Source organism: Pleurodeles waltl, chromosome 10, assembly GCF_031143425.1.
Source record: "Pleurodeles waltl isolate 20211129_DDA chromosome 10, aPleWal1.hap1.20221129, whole genome shotgun sequence".
In the NCBI taxonomy this organism is placed as follows: Eukaryota; Metazoa; Chordata; class Amphibia; order Caudata; family Salamandridae; genus Pleurodeles; species Pleurodeles waltl.
The window spans coordinates 22,329,663-22,345,015 of NC_090449.1; the positions used below are offsets into that span (position 1 = coordinate 22,329,663).

At 44.6% G+C, this 15,353-nt stretch overlaps 1 protein-coding gene and 2 non-coding genes across 3 annotated transcripts; all 3 read left to right on the forward strand.

Annotated features, from left to right (window-relative positions):
* The first annotated feature begins 1,220 nt into the window (after nt 1–1,220).
* RPL10 (ribosomal protein L10) lies at nt 1,221–7,884 on the forward strand. The gene is made up of 6 exons (XM_069209486.1): nt 1,221–1,376; nt 5,219–5,277; nt 5,877–5,984; nt 6,443–6,581; nt 7,117–7,279; nt 7,664–7,884. The coding sequence occupies exons 1-6, from the start codon at nt 1,354–1,356 to the stop codon at nt 7,817–7,819; spliced, it is 648 nt and encodes a 215-aa protein (XP_069065587.1). The 5' UTR covers nt 1,221–1,353; the 3' UTR covers nt 7,820–7,884.
* Nucleotides 6,842–6,977, forward strand: LOC138262493 (small nucleolar RNA SNORA70). Its single transcript, XR_011199225.1, has one exon. It is a non-coding gene; the product is annotated as a small nucleolar RNA SNORA70 (small nucleolar RNA).
* Nucleotides 7,390–7,523, forward strand: LOC138262492 (small nucleolar RNA SNORA70). The gene has a single exon (XR_011199224.1). It is a non-coding gene; the product is annotated as a small nucleolar RNA SNORA70 (small nucleolar RNA).
* Nucleotides 7,885–15,353: the final 7,469 nt, after the last annotated feature.

Genomic DNA, 15,353 nt, shown 5'->3' on the forward strand with positions numbered 1-15,353 from the left:
ATGTTAGAGCTGATCGCGTTGAAAACTCCTAACCCGACTTTTCACCTATCGGGCAAAAGTGCATTTATGTACATAACCCGAAAAAGTGAAATTAACTATGTAAAGCCCTTGTTTTCTGCCAAGCGAGATCGCGCTTGTAAATTAGAGAAAAAGAAGTCCACGAGCCCCATGGAAAACAGCGAGCCTCGCATGTTTTCTGTACTTGGTCGATGCGCTCGAGGAGGGCTAGTGACCGGAAAAGGCATGAGGTATGTGTGCCTTCGTCTAATTAAAGCAAGCAGATTTTACTAGGCAAGCCCACGAACCAATAAAAAACACTGATGAGAAGTTGACAGGGCTCCGAGCCCTTTTCTAAATACAAAAGCGTCTCGCTGCGACAGGCTCGACCCTAAAAATGGGGTAGTAAAATGCCAAAATTGTGTTGAAAAATGTGGTTTTCTGATTCAAGTTTGCCTGTTCCTGAAAGCTGGGAAGATTGTGATTTTAGCACGTCAAACCCTTTGTTGGTGCCATTTTCAGGGGAAAAAAAACACAAGCCTTCTTCTGCAGCCTTTTTTTCAATTTTTTTTAAAACAAATTTGTTGCTGTATTTTGGCTAATTTCTTGGTCTCTTTCAGGGAAACTCACAAACTCTGGATACCTCTAGAATCCCTAGGATGTTGGGGGAAAAAAGACACAAATTTGGCGTGGGTAGCTTAAGTGGACAAAAAGTTATGAGGGACTAGCCCCAAATAGATAAAAAAATACCTGGCACGTGAGGGGGAAAAGGCCTGGCAGAGAAGGGGTTAAATACAAACCGCGTAGGTAATAGCCACGTCCTTTACATGGTAAATGTTTAAAAAAACGTAATAGTCGCATGAAGACTTTTTGCACTCAGACCTTTTTTTAACAGGAAGGTTCCCGTTCCAACATGGACGCCGTTCTGGTGTAAAGGGCTTCACCAGCAAAAAGGGGCAGAGTCATGGTGGCCGCCACAATACGTACTGGGGACAAAAAGAAGTCTCACATTTCATGTCTTATAAAAGAAACAGCCCGTGGAAAGATGGCAGTCGGATTCACGCCCACATCCAAGCCCGACGACGTCTCTTCTCTTGCTTCCTATTGAAGTGTTCCAGATCAAACATGTCCGCTTCGCCGGAAGTGCATGCCAGTGGGACAGGCCTAGACTTATATCCCGTGCGCATGCGCGGGGTCTCTCTCTTTCCGCTCGGCGAGGTGAGTGAAATGGCGGCGGCTGTTCTGAGCTGGCCCGGTCTCTTCGGGGTCCCGCCCGCTGCCTGCGCCTCCCAGACTCTTCCCGCGCTCTGCTAACGGTTCTCCCTCTTACTCCGCAGGTGACCAGCAGCAGCCGCCATGGGTCGCCGCCCCGCGCGATGGTAAGTGGCACGTCCCGGGCTGTACCATGTGCTGCTCGGGGGGAGTTGTTCTTGGAGGGTCTGTCATGTGTGGGAAGTCATTATATGTCACTGGTGGAGGGTTAAGACCCCTTTTGGCCGGGCTTAGGTTGGTGTAGGGGTGACTGCTGAAAGGGGGGGTTGTGGTAGGGGGTGTCCTAGTCATGCAGTATAATTGACAGCACCTAGTGTCACGCGGCCCCCCAGGCTAGCCCTGCAGGGGTGCCCCAGGGCCCTTGCATTAAAGCCCCCAACCCCCAGAGGCTCCCGAAGCTCCGCTGCACACAGGCCCTCAACCGGTCTGTAGATGCCCCATCAGTCTCGGCCCCCTCGTGCCAGGGTGGCACATGCACCCCATCAAGACCTCCGCTATGAACTTGAGGCACGCGAGGTTTGGACTTGTGAGCCGGTAGTAAAGAAAAATACATGCTAATCACGCTTAAATCAAAAGTATACACACTTCTGAAAGCCTGCTTTTTCCAAGCACTAATGTGAAATACTTGCACGTGCAATTTTGCTTTCTGCGCGCCTTTTAGGAGCACATGTGGTCTGTTGGCTTCGTTATGTGTCCTGCACAGCTAAGCAGCGTGGTGGCGGTGCAGCTGCCACCGGGTGCCTTAAAGTGAACGCCTGAGTATGGCATGTCGTCTTCAGAGCGTCCACTGAAACTCTCAGCTCACACTGCCCTTCAGCAACCCAGGATAATCTGATTATAAGAAATGTGACCTGACCCTGGCTCTTCCCCTTTCAGCCGCTTTGTGAATGTGCCCCGCACGTATCTCCTCTAAAAACTAGGCTATTTGATACCAGTCACTTGTTTTTACCAGGCTTCTACTGGCCTGTTATAACTCGTGATTTCCCTGAGGTGGGCTAGTGACTTTGTTGTAGTCCAGTGGTTCCCACCCTTTTGGCTTATGTGGACCCACACTTTAACATTACTGGGACCCCCACCACCACCACTGAATCATTATTTGAATCAGGGGACCCTCCACTAAGTCATTACTGAAATCTGGTAACCTAATCTATTTAATTCCTAAGCAGTCGTGGACACCCGGGGGAGGCTTCGGAGACTACGGGTCCCTGGACCACAGTTTGGGGACCACTGTTCTAGTCGATATGGGTGATAATTCCTACTCCCACATTGCAACACAGCTTTGGTTCTTTAATAAATCTCTTGTGTGAAATTGTGATGCTTTTTTTATATTTGGTAGGTGTTCATATTCAGTGGTTTGTAATACTTGAATGTGGTGTCTGTATTTATGCTGTGGCTATTCAGCAAAGCTTCTTGGTGCTAGGGATGAGGGAGGGGACAAGAACAGATGGTTTCAAGGAGCACATCGGAAATGCCATGTTTTAGGGGCAAGATATCCTGTCTGTGTTCCCAGGACCCCGGAAGCTCGCCTTCTGCGCCTGGATCATTTAAAGCAGGACTGTCCTAGCAAAAAACGACAGACTATGAAGACTTTAAGGCACTGTTTCGGTGATCAGACCTTGGGGCTGTAACCAGGGGTGTGGAATTCCTATAGCCCGACTTCCAGGACATATTGTTTGGGGTCACAGGCAAATCACTTTCATATTTATTCTGTCCTTGGGACAAGTAGGCCCACACCCTTGCAGCACAAACCATTTGTCTGCCAGTTTACAATGTCACATGGATCAGGGAATGGCATTGTATACAGTAAAGGTAACATTTATGTACATATGTAAATGGTGCTCAAACTTGTGTTCATTAATACAAAGCCTATATTAGGGTGAGTGGGCTAAGAAAATGTAAGCTCAGACTGCATTACTAATTGTTCCAGTGTTAAAATGTGTACACACAATTGCAGTTTAACAGCATCAGGCTATGTCAAATGCTCTCTAATTAGATGCAGATATTTGCAGAACGTTAAAAGCAATATTGAGGATTGCTTGCTTTCAAAATCTAAACGTTTGCTAAAAATGCAACTAGGTGGAATCATTTTGCTAAACCACTGAAATTGAATGTACAATTTATTTGATGTATCATCTAGTAAAATGTGTTTATGCATGCTAGTATTTTCCAAAAATATATATCCATAATGGGAAAGTGAGTGTAAGTTTCAACAAGACTATGGGAACCATGAAAATAAACAAGCATTGGCAAAGCCAGTAGGTTCTACCTTGGTCGGCAGCTTTTTTTGGTTTTGTCAATGCATGTCTTAAAACAAAACACCTTGCCACAGTAGTTCCTGATATTGAACAAAACAACTTTGTGCAAATAATTTCCTTGTGAAATAGCACAATGCTGTCACTCATAGTGAAACGAGCCAATAAGCAGACAATTAATTAAAAACAAAGTTCTTGGTTAGTGCCAGACCTAATTAGGGGCCTAGTTTATAATGAAGTCAGAAGTGCATCCATGTTACATATTCTTGCATTAGTGCAGATTTACGACTCACTGGTTATCAAGAATTTACAGAAGTAGGCCAGGGAATTGTGCTTCTGGATAATATTTGTGAACTGTGCCTTAGCTCGACCAAATGTGTAGATTTGCTCATACAAAAATGTTCATGTACAAGGTCACTTTGTTCCAACACTGGAACTATTGCTTGCTTCTACCCACAGCCCCATAATGTACATCTGTAGAAAGGTGGCAAAATAAGGGATTTGCTAGTATGCATACCCTACTGTAGTATAATCCCTGGCGTAATCATAGAGGCTATTATCAGAGCCCTTATAGAATGAGATTGTTACCATTATTTTTCATCGCACTACACGGCACCTGAGGGGCACGTGGGTATTGCAGTACAGGTATATTTATGATACAACCTGTTCCATGGGCAGGTACATATTTTATTGAATTCCACATCCCTGTGCAACTTGAAGGGTGCCTCTTCCATGTCTGGTGGCGATGCCTGAAGGCCATATCCAACTGGTAGTCCACTTGATTAAGGCTATCACTGGTGTGGTGTTTTCCATTGACCTGACTGAGATTACCGGGCTTAACAGGTAGAGATAATGTATTAACAGCACGCTGTAGTGGCAGGCAGACCCGCTCGTGCCCAATGTTGATACGGGTGGCCTTAGCCCCCTGAGCATTTGGTGGCAAAACATAGCAGATTTTCACACCGGAATAATTTACAGTTGGCTCGGGCAAAGGAAAGGAGCCAGAGAATGGCAAAATACGTTCCCGGTCTCATTCAAAACCATAGGATTCACAGAATGTCTGGGTTGTCCAAGGGCGAGTGAGATGACTCGGGGAGGAGGAGTGGCTGTCACTAGGACACCTTATTTGAAAAGTAACATGCAGGTTCTGTGAACCCCAAGGATTTGCCCTTTGACCAAATGGCATAGAACACATCCCACCCCAAAAAGGTTACATGGAAGACTTAGTAACTCGCAGCGTTAAAATAAAATTACATGACAGATAATGACCTCTCCCTCTACAGAGTACATATACTGATTGCATGATCTGCCAAGATCCCCTTTCATTTACCCTTTTTACTTAATTTACTGTCCTAATTTCTTCTTTAGGCTCTTCCCATGCTTGTTTCACAGTTGTAACGCCCGCATAAGTAATCTGTTAGACTTTACAGTACCAATGTGATTTTATATTCAGTGGAGAAGGTTCTAGACTGTAGTCTATAGCAATGTGATTTCGTATACAACGAACGTTCTGGGCTGTAGTCTTTCTTTTGAGTACGATTTTGGTTTTAAACTCTGTCCTTCAAAACAGAACAGGGTGAAAACTTATGGACTGTAGGCGAATCGAACTGTAGAACGTGGAGCTCGCAGGAATAAAACCAGTGTACATTTAATAACTGCGTTGTATCAAACAAGTAATTAGTTAAAATTGTATCCAGTTACAGATACTGCAAAAACAAGCCATACCCCAAATCCCGTTTCTGCAGGGGTGTGCCTGGTAAGCTTTTTTTTTTTTCCTTTAAACTTTTTCAGAAATCAATGTAATGTGTGTCTTAAGAGAGTTCATTTAATGTGTTCGACCTTCTTGTTCTGAAAGAATGTAGTTTGTGTATAGTTTGTGCTGTCCTGCTGTACACTTGAGATCCGCTTGACGCAGAGATAGATCTGACTTAGTTCGCAAAGAAATACGTTAGTGTTAGCCTCTTGTTTTACAATTTTGGATGAACCGGGGATATCCTGAAAATTGAAATTGGTATGTACCTGATAGTGTTGCTCGAGTATATCAAATCGTACTCTATAACGTACACGTACGTCTTAGAAAGGGCTGTAGCTTTCCTTAAACTCGGGATTGTTCCCTGGCAGTGGGTTCTAACAATTGCTGGTGTGGGCTGGAATGTAAATCTGTGTGCTCAAATCTTTTATAAATGGCTGCACACATTGGATCTCGATAACACCAGTGGATCTCGATAAGATCAGTGCTTGTCGTAGGAGTTGAAATGCTTGTGATCTTGTAGGGCAGCTACCACTTGCGTCGTTTCTAAATATGAAATGTTTTGTGATTTTAAGTACAGCTGTGATTGCCTCACTTTCTCTTAGATCCCAAGATTAGGATTTTCGATTTGGGCAGAAAGAAGGCAAAGGTGGACGAGTTCCCTCTGTGCGGCCACATGGTGTCGGATGAGTGTGAGCAGCTGTCCTCTGAAGGTAAGGGAAGGATGCAGGCAGTGGGTTTCCTCTGGTGTGAGGGCCAGTAGATCATATATATTGCACACTTCCTCCCCACTTACATAGGTTGAAGCCTTGTTAGTTGGGAGTACCCATTTTCCGTGGCTCCCACATCTTGCTGCTGGTTTAAGTGCTTCAGGGTAAATTTGCCTTATCTGGCCGCCATGGTTGTGGTGCAGTCTAAAGGGGTCCATAACACTCTTTGTAGTGCACACACAGCATGCGTAGTCTGCTTGAACAGCGCCTGGTTAGTTGAAGGTCGGCCTGCCGCATAGGATGTGCGATGTGTTCGAGGTTAATGAAACGCTCCCCTCTTAAGTGAAGAGTACGCTGTGATGGATCCTATCAACATATGCCATCGTGGGTTTGGTGACTTTGAAGTTTCACTGGATAGTTCTTTTAGCCTGAACTCTTCTCTTTCCTCCTTTGAATCCTAGCACTGGAAGCTGCCCGCATTTGTTGCAACAAGTACATGGTGAAGAGCTGTGGCAAGGATGGTTTCCACATCCGAGTGCGCCTGCATCCGTTCCACGTCATCCGCATCAACAAGATGTTGTCCTGTGCCGGTGCTGATAGGTGAGGGAAGCCTCAGCGTGTGAAGGTGCTATGGGGGATTGATGAATTTACACACAGTAAAAGTTTCTCGTTGGACTTACGCTGCCAAAAGTAATAGCTTGGGGTTTTAAATGTGAGCTAGTCCGATTCACTCCAATGTGAAGTCCATCATTATTGATTTGCACGTGGGACATGCGCTTTGAACTGACTTGTCCATTCTCGTCAGTGGATTACAAGTTTCTTCAGTTGCCCACTTTCCCCAGTGGGCTCCGTTCTGATATTTGCAGTCAATTAAGCCGACCAGCTCCTGCCGCCATCAGGAGGTGGTGTGCAATGGCTGCATACAGTGACATTCCTGGGTTTGTGTATGTGCTCCGTCTCATGTACGGAGAGCTTAAAGGGACCTTGGAGACAAACGCTTGTTCCCCCGCGCACTCTGCTCAGTTGTATGTTTGTGAGTTGATTGTTGCTCCAGTGGGGCCTTGAAAGTTGTCGTGTCACTGTCCATTTAGAGGCTATTGGCCAGGGCTAACCAAGTGCTCCTCTTTCCTTCCAGACTTCAGACCGGAATGCGTGGAGCCTTTGGCAAACCCCAGGGCACTGTGGCCCGTGTGAACATTGGGCAGGTGATCATGTCTGTCCGCACCAAGGCTTCCAACAAGGAACATGTGATCGAGGCTCTCCGGAGAGCCAAGTTCAAGTTCCCAGGGCGCCAAAAGGTGAGTGCTCTGCAGTACTTGTGCGGCTTAAGATGCTCTTGAAATTAACTTCATACTGGCCAAGAAGCGGATTGTGCATGCTCTCGCTGCCAGGAGAACAGTGTTTAGCTTTGCAGTTAATTAAGCCGACCAGCTCCCTTTCCTGTGGGGAGGTGGTGTGCAATGGCTGCATACAGTGACCTCCGGGGTTGTGTATGTGCTCCATCTCTGGTATGGAGCGCTCTAAGGGACCCCGGAGACAAGCGAGTGCACGTCGTTATCTGTTGCGTTGTCACTTGTGGGATGAGCTCTCCATTACTTAAGTAATACTTGATAGTCTTGCTTGGTACTTCATGAACTTGAGCCTTTTTCCTGACACTGCCTTCTTAATTTATTTTTAACCAGATTCACATCTCCAAGAAATGGGGTTTCACCAAATTCAACGCAGACGAGTTCGAGGGCATGTGTGCAGAGAAGCGCCTGGTGCCGGATGGCTGCGGTGTGAAGTACATCCCCACCAAGGGCCCCCTGAACAGGTGGCGGGCCATTCATGCTGTCTAAGTCTGGCCAGGGTGTGACCCCTCGACAGTGCCGTTTGAAAACCAGAATAAACATCATGGATCTTTTCTTTGGTTTCCCGGAGGGTTTTTCTTAATCTTTGGTTATGATCATTGTGTTTGGTTGACAGCCAGAAGGAGGGTAACCGAACATTGGGCCTCTGGGGGAGGAGGGTTGGGTACAATGGAGACTAGAGTCTCAAGTGTTTAGCTCACGGTTCACAGTTGAGCTGGAAGGAGATGTTAAGCTAGGAGTTAAAAAAAAAAAAAAAAAAACACAAAAAAACTTGTAAACATTTGGCAGGAGAGCATACAAGCAAAAGGTTTGCTGTAGAACATGTGGAGTACAGCCATAGAAAATGCCAATTTTAATGGAGCTCACGTGGGGCTTTCCTTGCCACAGATTATATTAAATAAAACATCCAGTTTGTGATGTGCACAAACCCTAGAATCTTAAACACATTATTTAGGCTGTTTGAGATTGGTGGTGAATCCTCATCCTCTATCCTTGTTCAAAAGAAATGTAATATTTTGGTAAGGTAAGTACTCACAAACTAGAACTTATGTTCACAGATGAGGCTTCTGAGGTGTGCGAATAACTAGCAACCTGGGGAATGAAGCCCTGTTCATCTGGCCTTTCTGCTGTGGAAAGAGGTGTGTGCCTGGAACTGTAGGCCTGCTAAAAATTTGAGAGCAGAGTTAATCCCAGCGAATGAACCTTTTCTGGATTAGACTTGCCAAATTTGTATGTAGGAGTAGTTCTTCATACCAACTGTAGACTGCATCTTTGTTAGTGGGCTGCAGGGGTACTGTATGGATGCTTCCTGGAGTAGCCATAGGTATTGTGTAATCCTAAACAATTTTGTTTGATTAGCCACAAGAAACATGTACATTGTTTCCACCACCAACAAAAGCTAGACCTCATAAATTTTGTGGGCATAAATTCCTGCCTAGATCTAGCTCTACCTGTGTATTGTTTAGACATTTTATTGTAGCAAACAGTTCTACTTGGAATACGCTGTCCTAGTTTGGCAGTGCTCTAATATAACTTGCTTCTCCTTCAGGGGTATCTCTGATCGTAAGCGCTGAGTATCCCTGCCTACTTGGGCGCTTATCCCAAATGTACATCTGTGTTAATCTTCACTTTATTTTGACAAGGCCTATAAAGCGTGCTCTGTTAAATTCTATTAATTAGAAAAATGCAAATACATAAAATGCAAAAACTTAGAAAAGCAGTTACGGTTTAAAAATGTACACATGCCTTATATAACACAGATTGAAGGAGTCTGGGTAATCTGACATAGGTAGGCTTTCATTCGTGTTTTATTCCGCCACTGGATATTATCCATGGTCTCTCAAAATATACCTTTTCATGCCACAAGAATAGAAAGATCATGTTTTTCAATGTTCACCGAAAAACTTTAATATGCCTGTCCATGCTGTAGAATATGTATAGTTTAATAATCATTATAGGATACACAAACTGAGAAGGAAGACAGTTGTGAATTTAACTGGTTTAGTCCACCATGTTTATCTTAAAAATGTGCTACACGCCTACAAGTCAGATTGTTGTGGTGCATCATGCAATAATTAAGGACTCTACGACTCATCCATGCCTTTTCTCAATTGATCTCTGTGAGAATGATGTGTGTTGGCACTGGAGACTGGCTGTGCAAAGATACTTGAACAAGCATTTGTAATGCAATAGGTCTTGCATTTGCTTGTTAAAGCTATTGGCACTGTAATGTCGTAACCTGACTTTGTTGCCACATAAATTGGTCAACCCTGCTTCACAATTTCGTCTTTTCCTGCCATATAATTCCAGTGGCCTTGCATATAACAAACACTTCTGTTTACCTTCTTCCTCTGTCTGCAACAAAAAATAAAAATGTTGCACTTAACATCCTAATTCAAATTTGCCGTGCTACTACCAATATAATGCTACTTTCACAAACTCATCAGAGTTGCTGTCTGGCTAACAATTTCCCAAAAAAGACACAAGACAGCCACATAGCAAAAATAAATGAATGGTCACTCAAACATATCAAGTGTTCAAACAGTCCTAGTGCAATAAGGATGTTAAGTTGGCCTGCATTATCGTCATAATTGTGATAGGCGCAGATTATTAAAACATACAATTGTCATATAAACCTTTTCAGGAATAAACTTGGCATTCGACTGTAATGCTCAAAACAGCCCCTACAGGGCACCATAACAAAAATAGCATTTGTAAGAAACAGTCATGTAACCATATTGTTAGCCCTTAGTGGGTATACCAATTAAAAAAAAAAATGAAAAAAAGTAATGCAGTGTAACAATACATGTAGCCCATAGAAGGCATTTTTAGGGCTAGCAGGCATGCTGCAATATTACAAACAAGTCCTTTAAAACAAAACTTCTCCCAGCTGTAAAACAAGTTCTTGCCATGAGAAACCTTGAGACACTGAATGTGGGAGGGGTTATTATTTTGGGGTCCCCATTAACCTACTGTGGGGACCAGACATGTATAGTGTTTTGAAGGTGATAACATTGTCCTCGGACCACCACAGGTGGTTATGAGCAAAAAACGTTTTTATAAAAGTAATGCCTAGCAAGACTATTGCAATATTAAAACAAGGCCCATAAAACATAACTTTTCCCGGCTGTAAATCAAGTTCCAGCCACAAGAAAGCTTAAAAGTATAGTGAATGGTGGTAGGGGTTGTTTGGCATTCCCACTAACATAGTGTGGGGACCCAGAGATAAAGTAGAGAGAGCACATTATGAACAATGGTTGAAGGTAGCCCCATTGTCCTAGGACCATCACAGGCTGAATTGTGAGCAAAAATGGTTAGTAAAAGTAATGCCCTGCAAAGGATTTTGGGACCAGTTTCTGTGCCATGAATATTTTAATGTTTTAAACAGCCCCTAGTGGGCACTGCAATGAAAATAGCTTTGTAAGATACCTGGTCCTATGATTTAGCTAGCCCCTAGAGGGCATAACCACTCAAAAAACAAATCAAGCAGTGTAATCATTTTTTTTTTTTTATAGCTCCTAGAGGGTGTAGTGGATTACATAAATTCAGGAGTAACAGGGCAATAACAATAGTATGACAGAGGCCCTTAAAACACAAACTATTTTCAGCTGCGAAACAAAAGTTCCAAACATGAGAGCTTAAACACACTTTATGGTGGGAGGAGTTTTTGCCCCCCCCCCCCTCTCCAAACTAACCTAGTGTTGGGATCCAAAGATGATGTAGACAGAGCACGTTGTTGTAAATGTTTTGGTGGTCCCATTGTCCTAGAACCACCACAGACTGAGTTATTAGCAAACATGTATTGTAAAAGTAATGCTCTGCAAAGCAATCTGGGTCGAGTTTTCCAGAGTGCAGTGAATATTGTAGTGTCTGCTCTCCCGTTGTGCTGGGAGAGTTGCTTTCACTTTGAGGGCTTCTGTTTTACCTAAAGTATTTACCACTTTCAAATGTCTTAAGGGGAGAGTCACAAGAAATGACTGATTAGGTAACTGGCCAACGCTCCACTACAGCTGATCGAATGGATGCTGTTGTCCCTTTTTGTGCAGTGAGCGCCATGCAGCACAAAGGGGAGAGACAAAAGAAATAGCAGTATATTGGCAGTTGTGCAATAATCCATGTAATGGGCAGTCTGCAAGGCTTGACCAAAACACCCTCAAGGTAAGACACACGGAAAGCACTTAGCAATGACCTCAAGGGATTTTTGAAAGGCAAGCTCATGAATGAGTTAATGATGGGTGTGAGGTGGGCGTGGTTAAAAGCATGCAATACTTACTACAGGTCAAATCGCTTGTGCGCTCAACCTAACAGGTTTGGACATTGTTGCTTTCCAAGCCATTAAGTAGTTGCTTCCCAACGCGTGCACACAGCTGGCTAGGTTTGCAGTTGAAGGGCTTCAAAATGAATTAAGTTTCAAGATCTCCTGCAAAATCATGCAGGAACGAATACTCTTCCCCCACCCCCTTCTCTCCCTCCAGTTCTTCCCCTTGCAAAAAAGGGGAAGAACTGGAAAATGTTCAGCTCTGGCGTTGTATAGCTTTTGCCTACATGGTCAAAAACGTCGGAAGACTGTTGGAGCTGAGCAGTGTCAACACTGAATTGTAAGTGTAAAGAGCCATTTTTATCAAAGTGATGTGGACATGGCAAGCCTTGTCCTCGATACACCAAGTAGTTACAAAACTTGTATGTAGTGAACTCTTTAGATGTGTTCAGCACTGGCTCCTCCAAGCTGCAGAGGTGGGCATGGCCTGCCTGTGCTGCAAAGACAGTAAGAGTACCACAGCAGCTAATAAAAAGCACTGCTGCATTACAAGGCCCTGCTGCTACTTAGGATGATGAGATTGTGGACAGGAATGGTGTAAAATCACCTCTCACATGGGACATTATTAAATCTGATCCAACATGGTTACTGCATGGAACTAATATGCGCACCACCTGCAGTAGCCTATAATGACCATGAACAAATTGTGCAAGAAATGAAGAGAAAACAAAAAAACACAGATGTATTAGAGTGCAAAACAGCTACTACTGATGAGAGAAAACAAGGAGTCTACTCATTTTTGTATGAAAGTGGGTAAAGCACTAAAGGCCATACTACATCTATGGGTACTCAACAGATCTTTCAAAAATCACAATGACTGCTGCAAGAAGGTTATCGCTCTGAAGCAGAATGAAAACTACATGGCAACTATAGATAAAGGTGCCTACTTCTGTATTCCAATGAACAGATTGCACTGAAAATATCTTCGATTACCCCTTTGGAATAAGTCTGCACCAAGAGTATTTACCAAGTTTATCCTTGGTGGCATCACACTTCGAAATGGAACACATGTTTATCTCTTTGCTGACGACTGCCTAGTAGAGGCATATGTCTAAGCCGTACAAAGAAAACCTAAACCCAGTCAAGAAAACACTTCACAAGTTAAGGTTCTCCCTCAGCTTAGAATAATTACTGCCAAACCCAGAAAGGAAATAGAAGTTTTATAAGAGCAATTATAAACACAGTAAAGGAAAAAAGAGATCCCAGTACCAGAGCAGGCTTGTCTACCAGAAGGGAAAATCTCTTGGAGAGCTGCAGAAAGGGGGTTGGCACATTTCGGTCCCCGAGTAGCTACAGCAGATATGGTCACAGTGAGTGGAAAGTTGAGATGATCTAGTGGTTGTCACAGACCAGGTACAACAGAGGAGGTTTAGTGATGAATACAAACATCATTACAGTGGTCAGACTTTTCAAACCACCAGCTCCCTCACAGACTCCTCTCACGTGGAAGGAGGGGGGCACACGTGCAAAGCTTGACCAACAGGGGACTTTGGAACAACAAAGAAACAGTACAGCACACATTTTTGGGGGAACTCAAACTGTTGTAGCACTGGAAACCTTCCAAATAAATGTGGAAGGGAGAACAGCCCTAAATCAAACAGACAACATAATGTTCTACCTCAGCGGATGAGGAAAAACAAAATCTTGTGTGCTATCCAGACTAGCCCAAGATATATGCACATGGTCCCTAGAAAGATGGCTAATGCTAGTTTTGTTGCACTGTCCCAGGGAACTCCATACAGAAGCAAGCAGGCATGCACCACACATTAGTGGGAGCTAAAAGAATGGGAAGTAAAGGGCATTTTCAAAGTTGGGGCACGTAGCCATATTCGCAATACAGACAATCATTGGCAAAGCTGATAGGTCTCAGCAATGGCTGAGCTTTTGGCGGCAATTTATTGTCATCAGTGTAATTCGGTAATCATTGGTTGAAAATGATAAAAGCTGGAGTATTTTGTATACAATTGTCGCACAAGGCTATCTGTGCCTTGTACTACAAAGTGTGCTGAATGAGTTATGAGTAATGCCCCAGGGAGCTGAGCTGAGCTGAGCTCTACTGACTTAGCAGGCTTGGGGGACTCGAGTATGAACCTGAGCACAAGGACTTCAATTGAACATGCATGGCAATCTGAGGTGACATACAGTAGCACGAGCAGGGAACCAAGAACTGTGCAAGTAAAAACAGTATTGCTCATTGTAGGAAGCTGGCCCAGTGTGGTGGGCACCTATGGTGTTTACAGCTTATACTAGGTCCAGGCAACCCTTATTAGATAGTGTTACAGTGTCTAGACAGCCAGGGCTCTCTCGGGTAGCTCTGGTGAGCAGCCAAGTCTAGAAGTCATATGAAGCACTTGCAATACCACTGTAGTCACACAGCAATGTATCATACATGAAAGGAACCACACAGTGTTGCAAACATAAAAGCATTTTATTATAGGCGCACCAAACTACATTGGTATACCTCCCTCTGTAGGTATGAACACACAAATGAAACACTTGTAAGTACACAAGAAAAGCATAAATTGCAATGGCCCTATGGGGGGTGGTGGGGGGCAAAGCACATACTAGAAAAAATGGAATGTGAAAGTGTTTCCCTCCCTCCCCCCAGTGTATGGAGTAGTTAGACAAGGGCTAGGGAAGAGTGGAACCCCTAAAGGTAAGTACCTAGAAGATCCCCAGCAGCTGGCTGCGGAGAGGTAGGTTACCCTTTCTTGCCATAGGCTAACATGGGGACATCGTGGTTGGAGAATTGCAGTAACAGGACCAGGCTGGTGAAACTTAAGGGCAGATTTTGGGCAAGGAGGACCTGCAAAAGAAGGGAATAGAGTCCAGTCCACGCAGGTGTCCAGGTGGGGCAAGAGCCAATCCCCACTCTTCTGTGTCGTGGAGCATCAGAGAAGTCCCTGAAGTCACCTAAGAGCGGTCCCTTGATGGTCGCCAGATTGTGGATGGGTCAGTGGTCAGGAGGACCACCAACAAGCACATGCAAAAGCAAAAGGAGCCGTTGGAGGTTTTACAGAGCTGTGGAGGACCAGCAAGGTCCTGGGGACTTGAGTCTAGGAGTGCAGGAGAGCCACAAGAAGCAGTCGCAATGAGGCCCAGTCAGCACACCATAAGAGGAGTTGCTGGAGCTTGCAGAGGTAGAGTCCTGGGGACTGGGGCTACTTGGAGACTGAATATCCCTTTGAGCAGCAGTCAACAAGCCTTGGTTGGTGCAACAGTTATGGTGCATAGGGTTCTGCCCAGTGGCAGAGACAAGGGCTCACGGTCTCCCACATTGGACAGAAGGCAGAAAGGAACCAGGCGATCCCTCAGAACCACCACCTGTGTTGGAGGATCTTCGCAGATCTGATGGACAGAAGATCCTACCAGTTGGATATTGTTGCCTTAGGGGCCTGCGGATGCAGGTGAGTGACTCCTTCACTCCAAGGAAGATTCCTTCTTGTTTCTTGGTGCAGTTAAAGCCTTACAGACCCCAGAAGATGCACAGCCTTGTTGATGTTGTAGAATGCCGACAGGAGCCACGGAAACAATGTTGCAAGGAGAAGTCTTGTCAGGCAGTGCAGTCTTGTCCGGTTCCTGTGTAGTGCAGCAGCGGTTTCAGAGGCCAGGAGCAGAAGATGTGGTTGCAGGGAGTTCCTGGTGGAGTCTTGCACAACAAATCTGGGGACCCACCCTCACGGTAGTCCCTAAATAGCCCAGAAA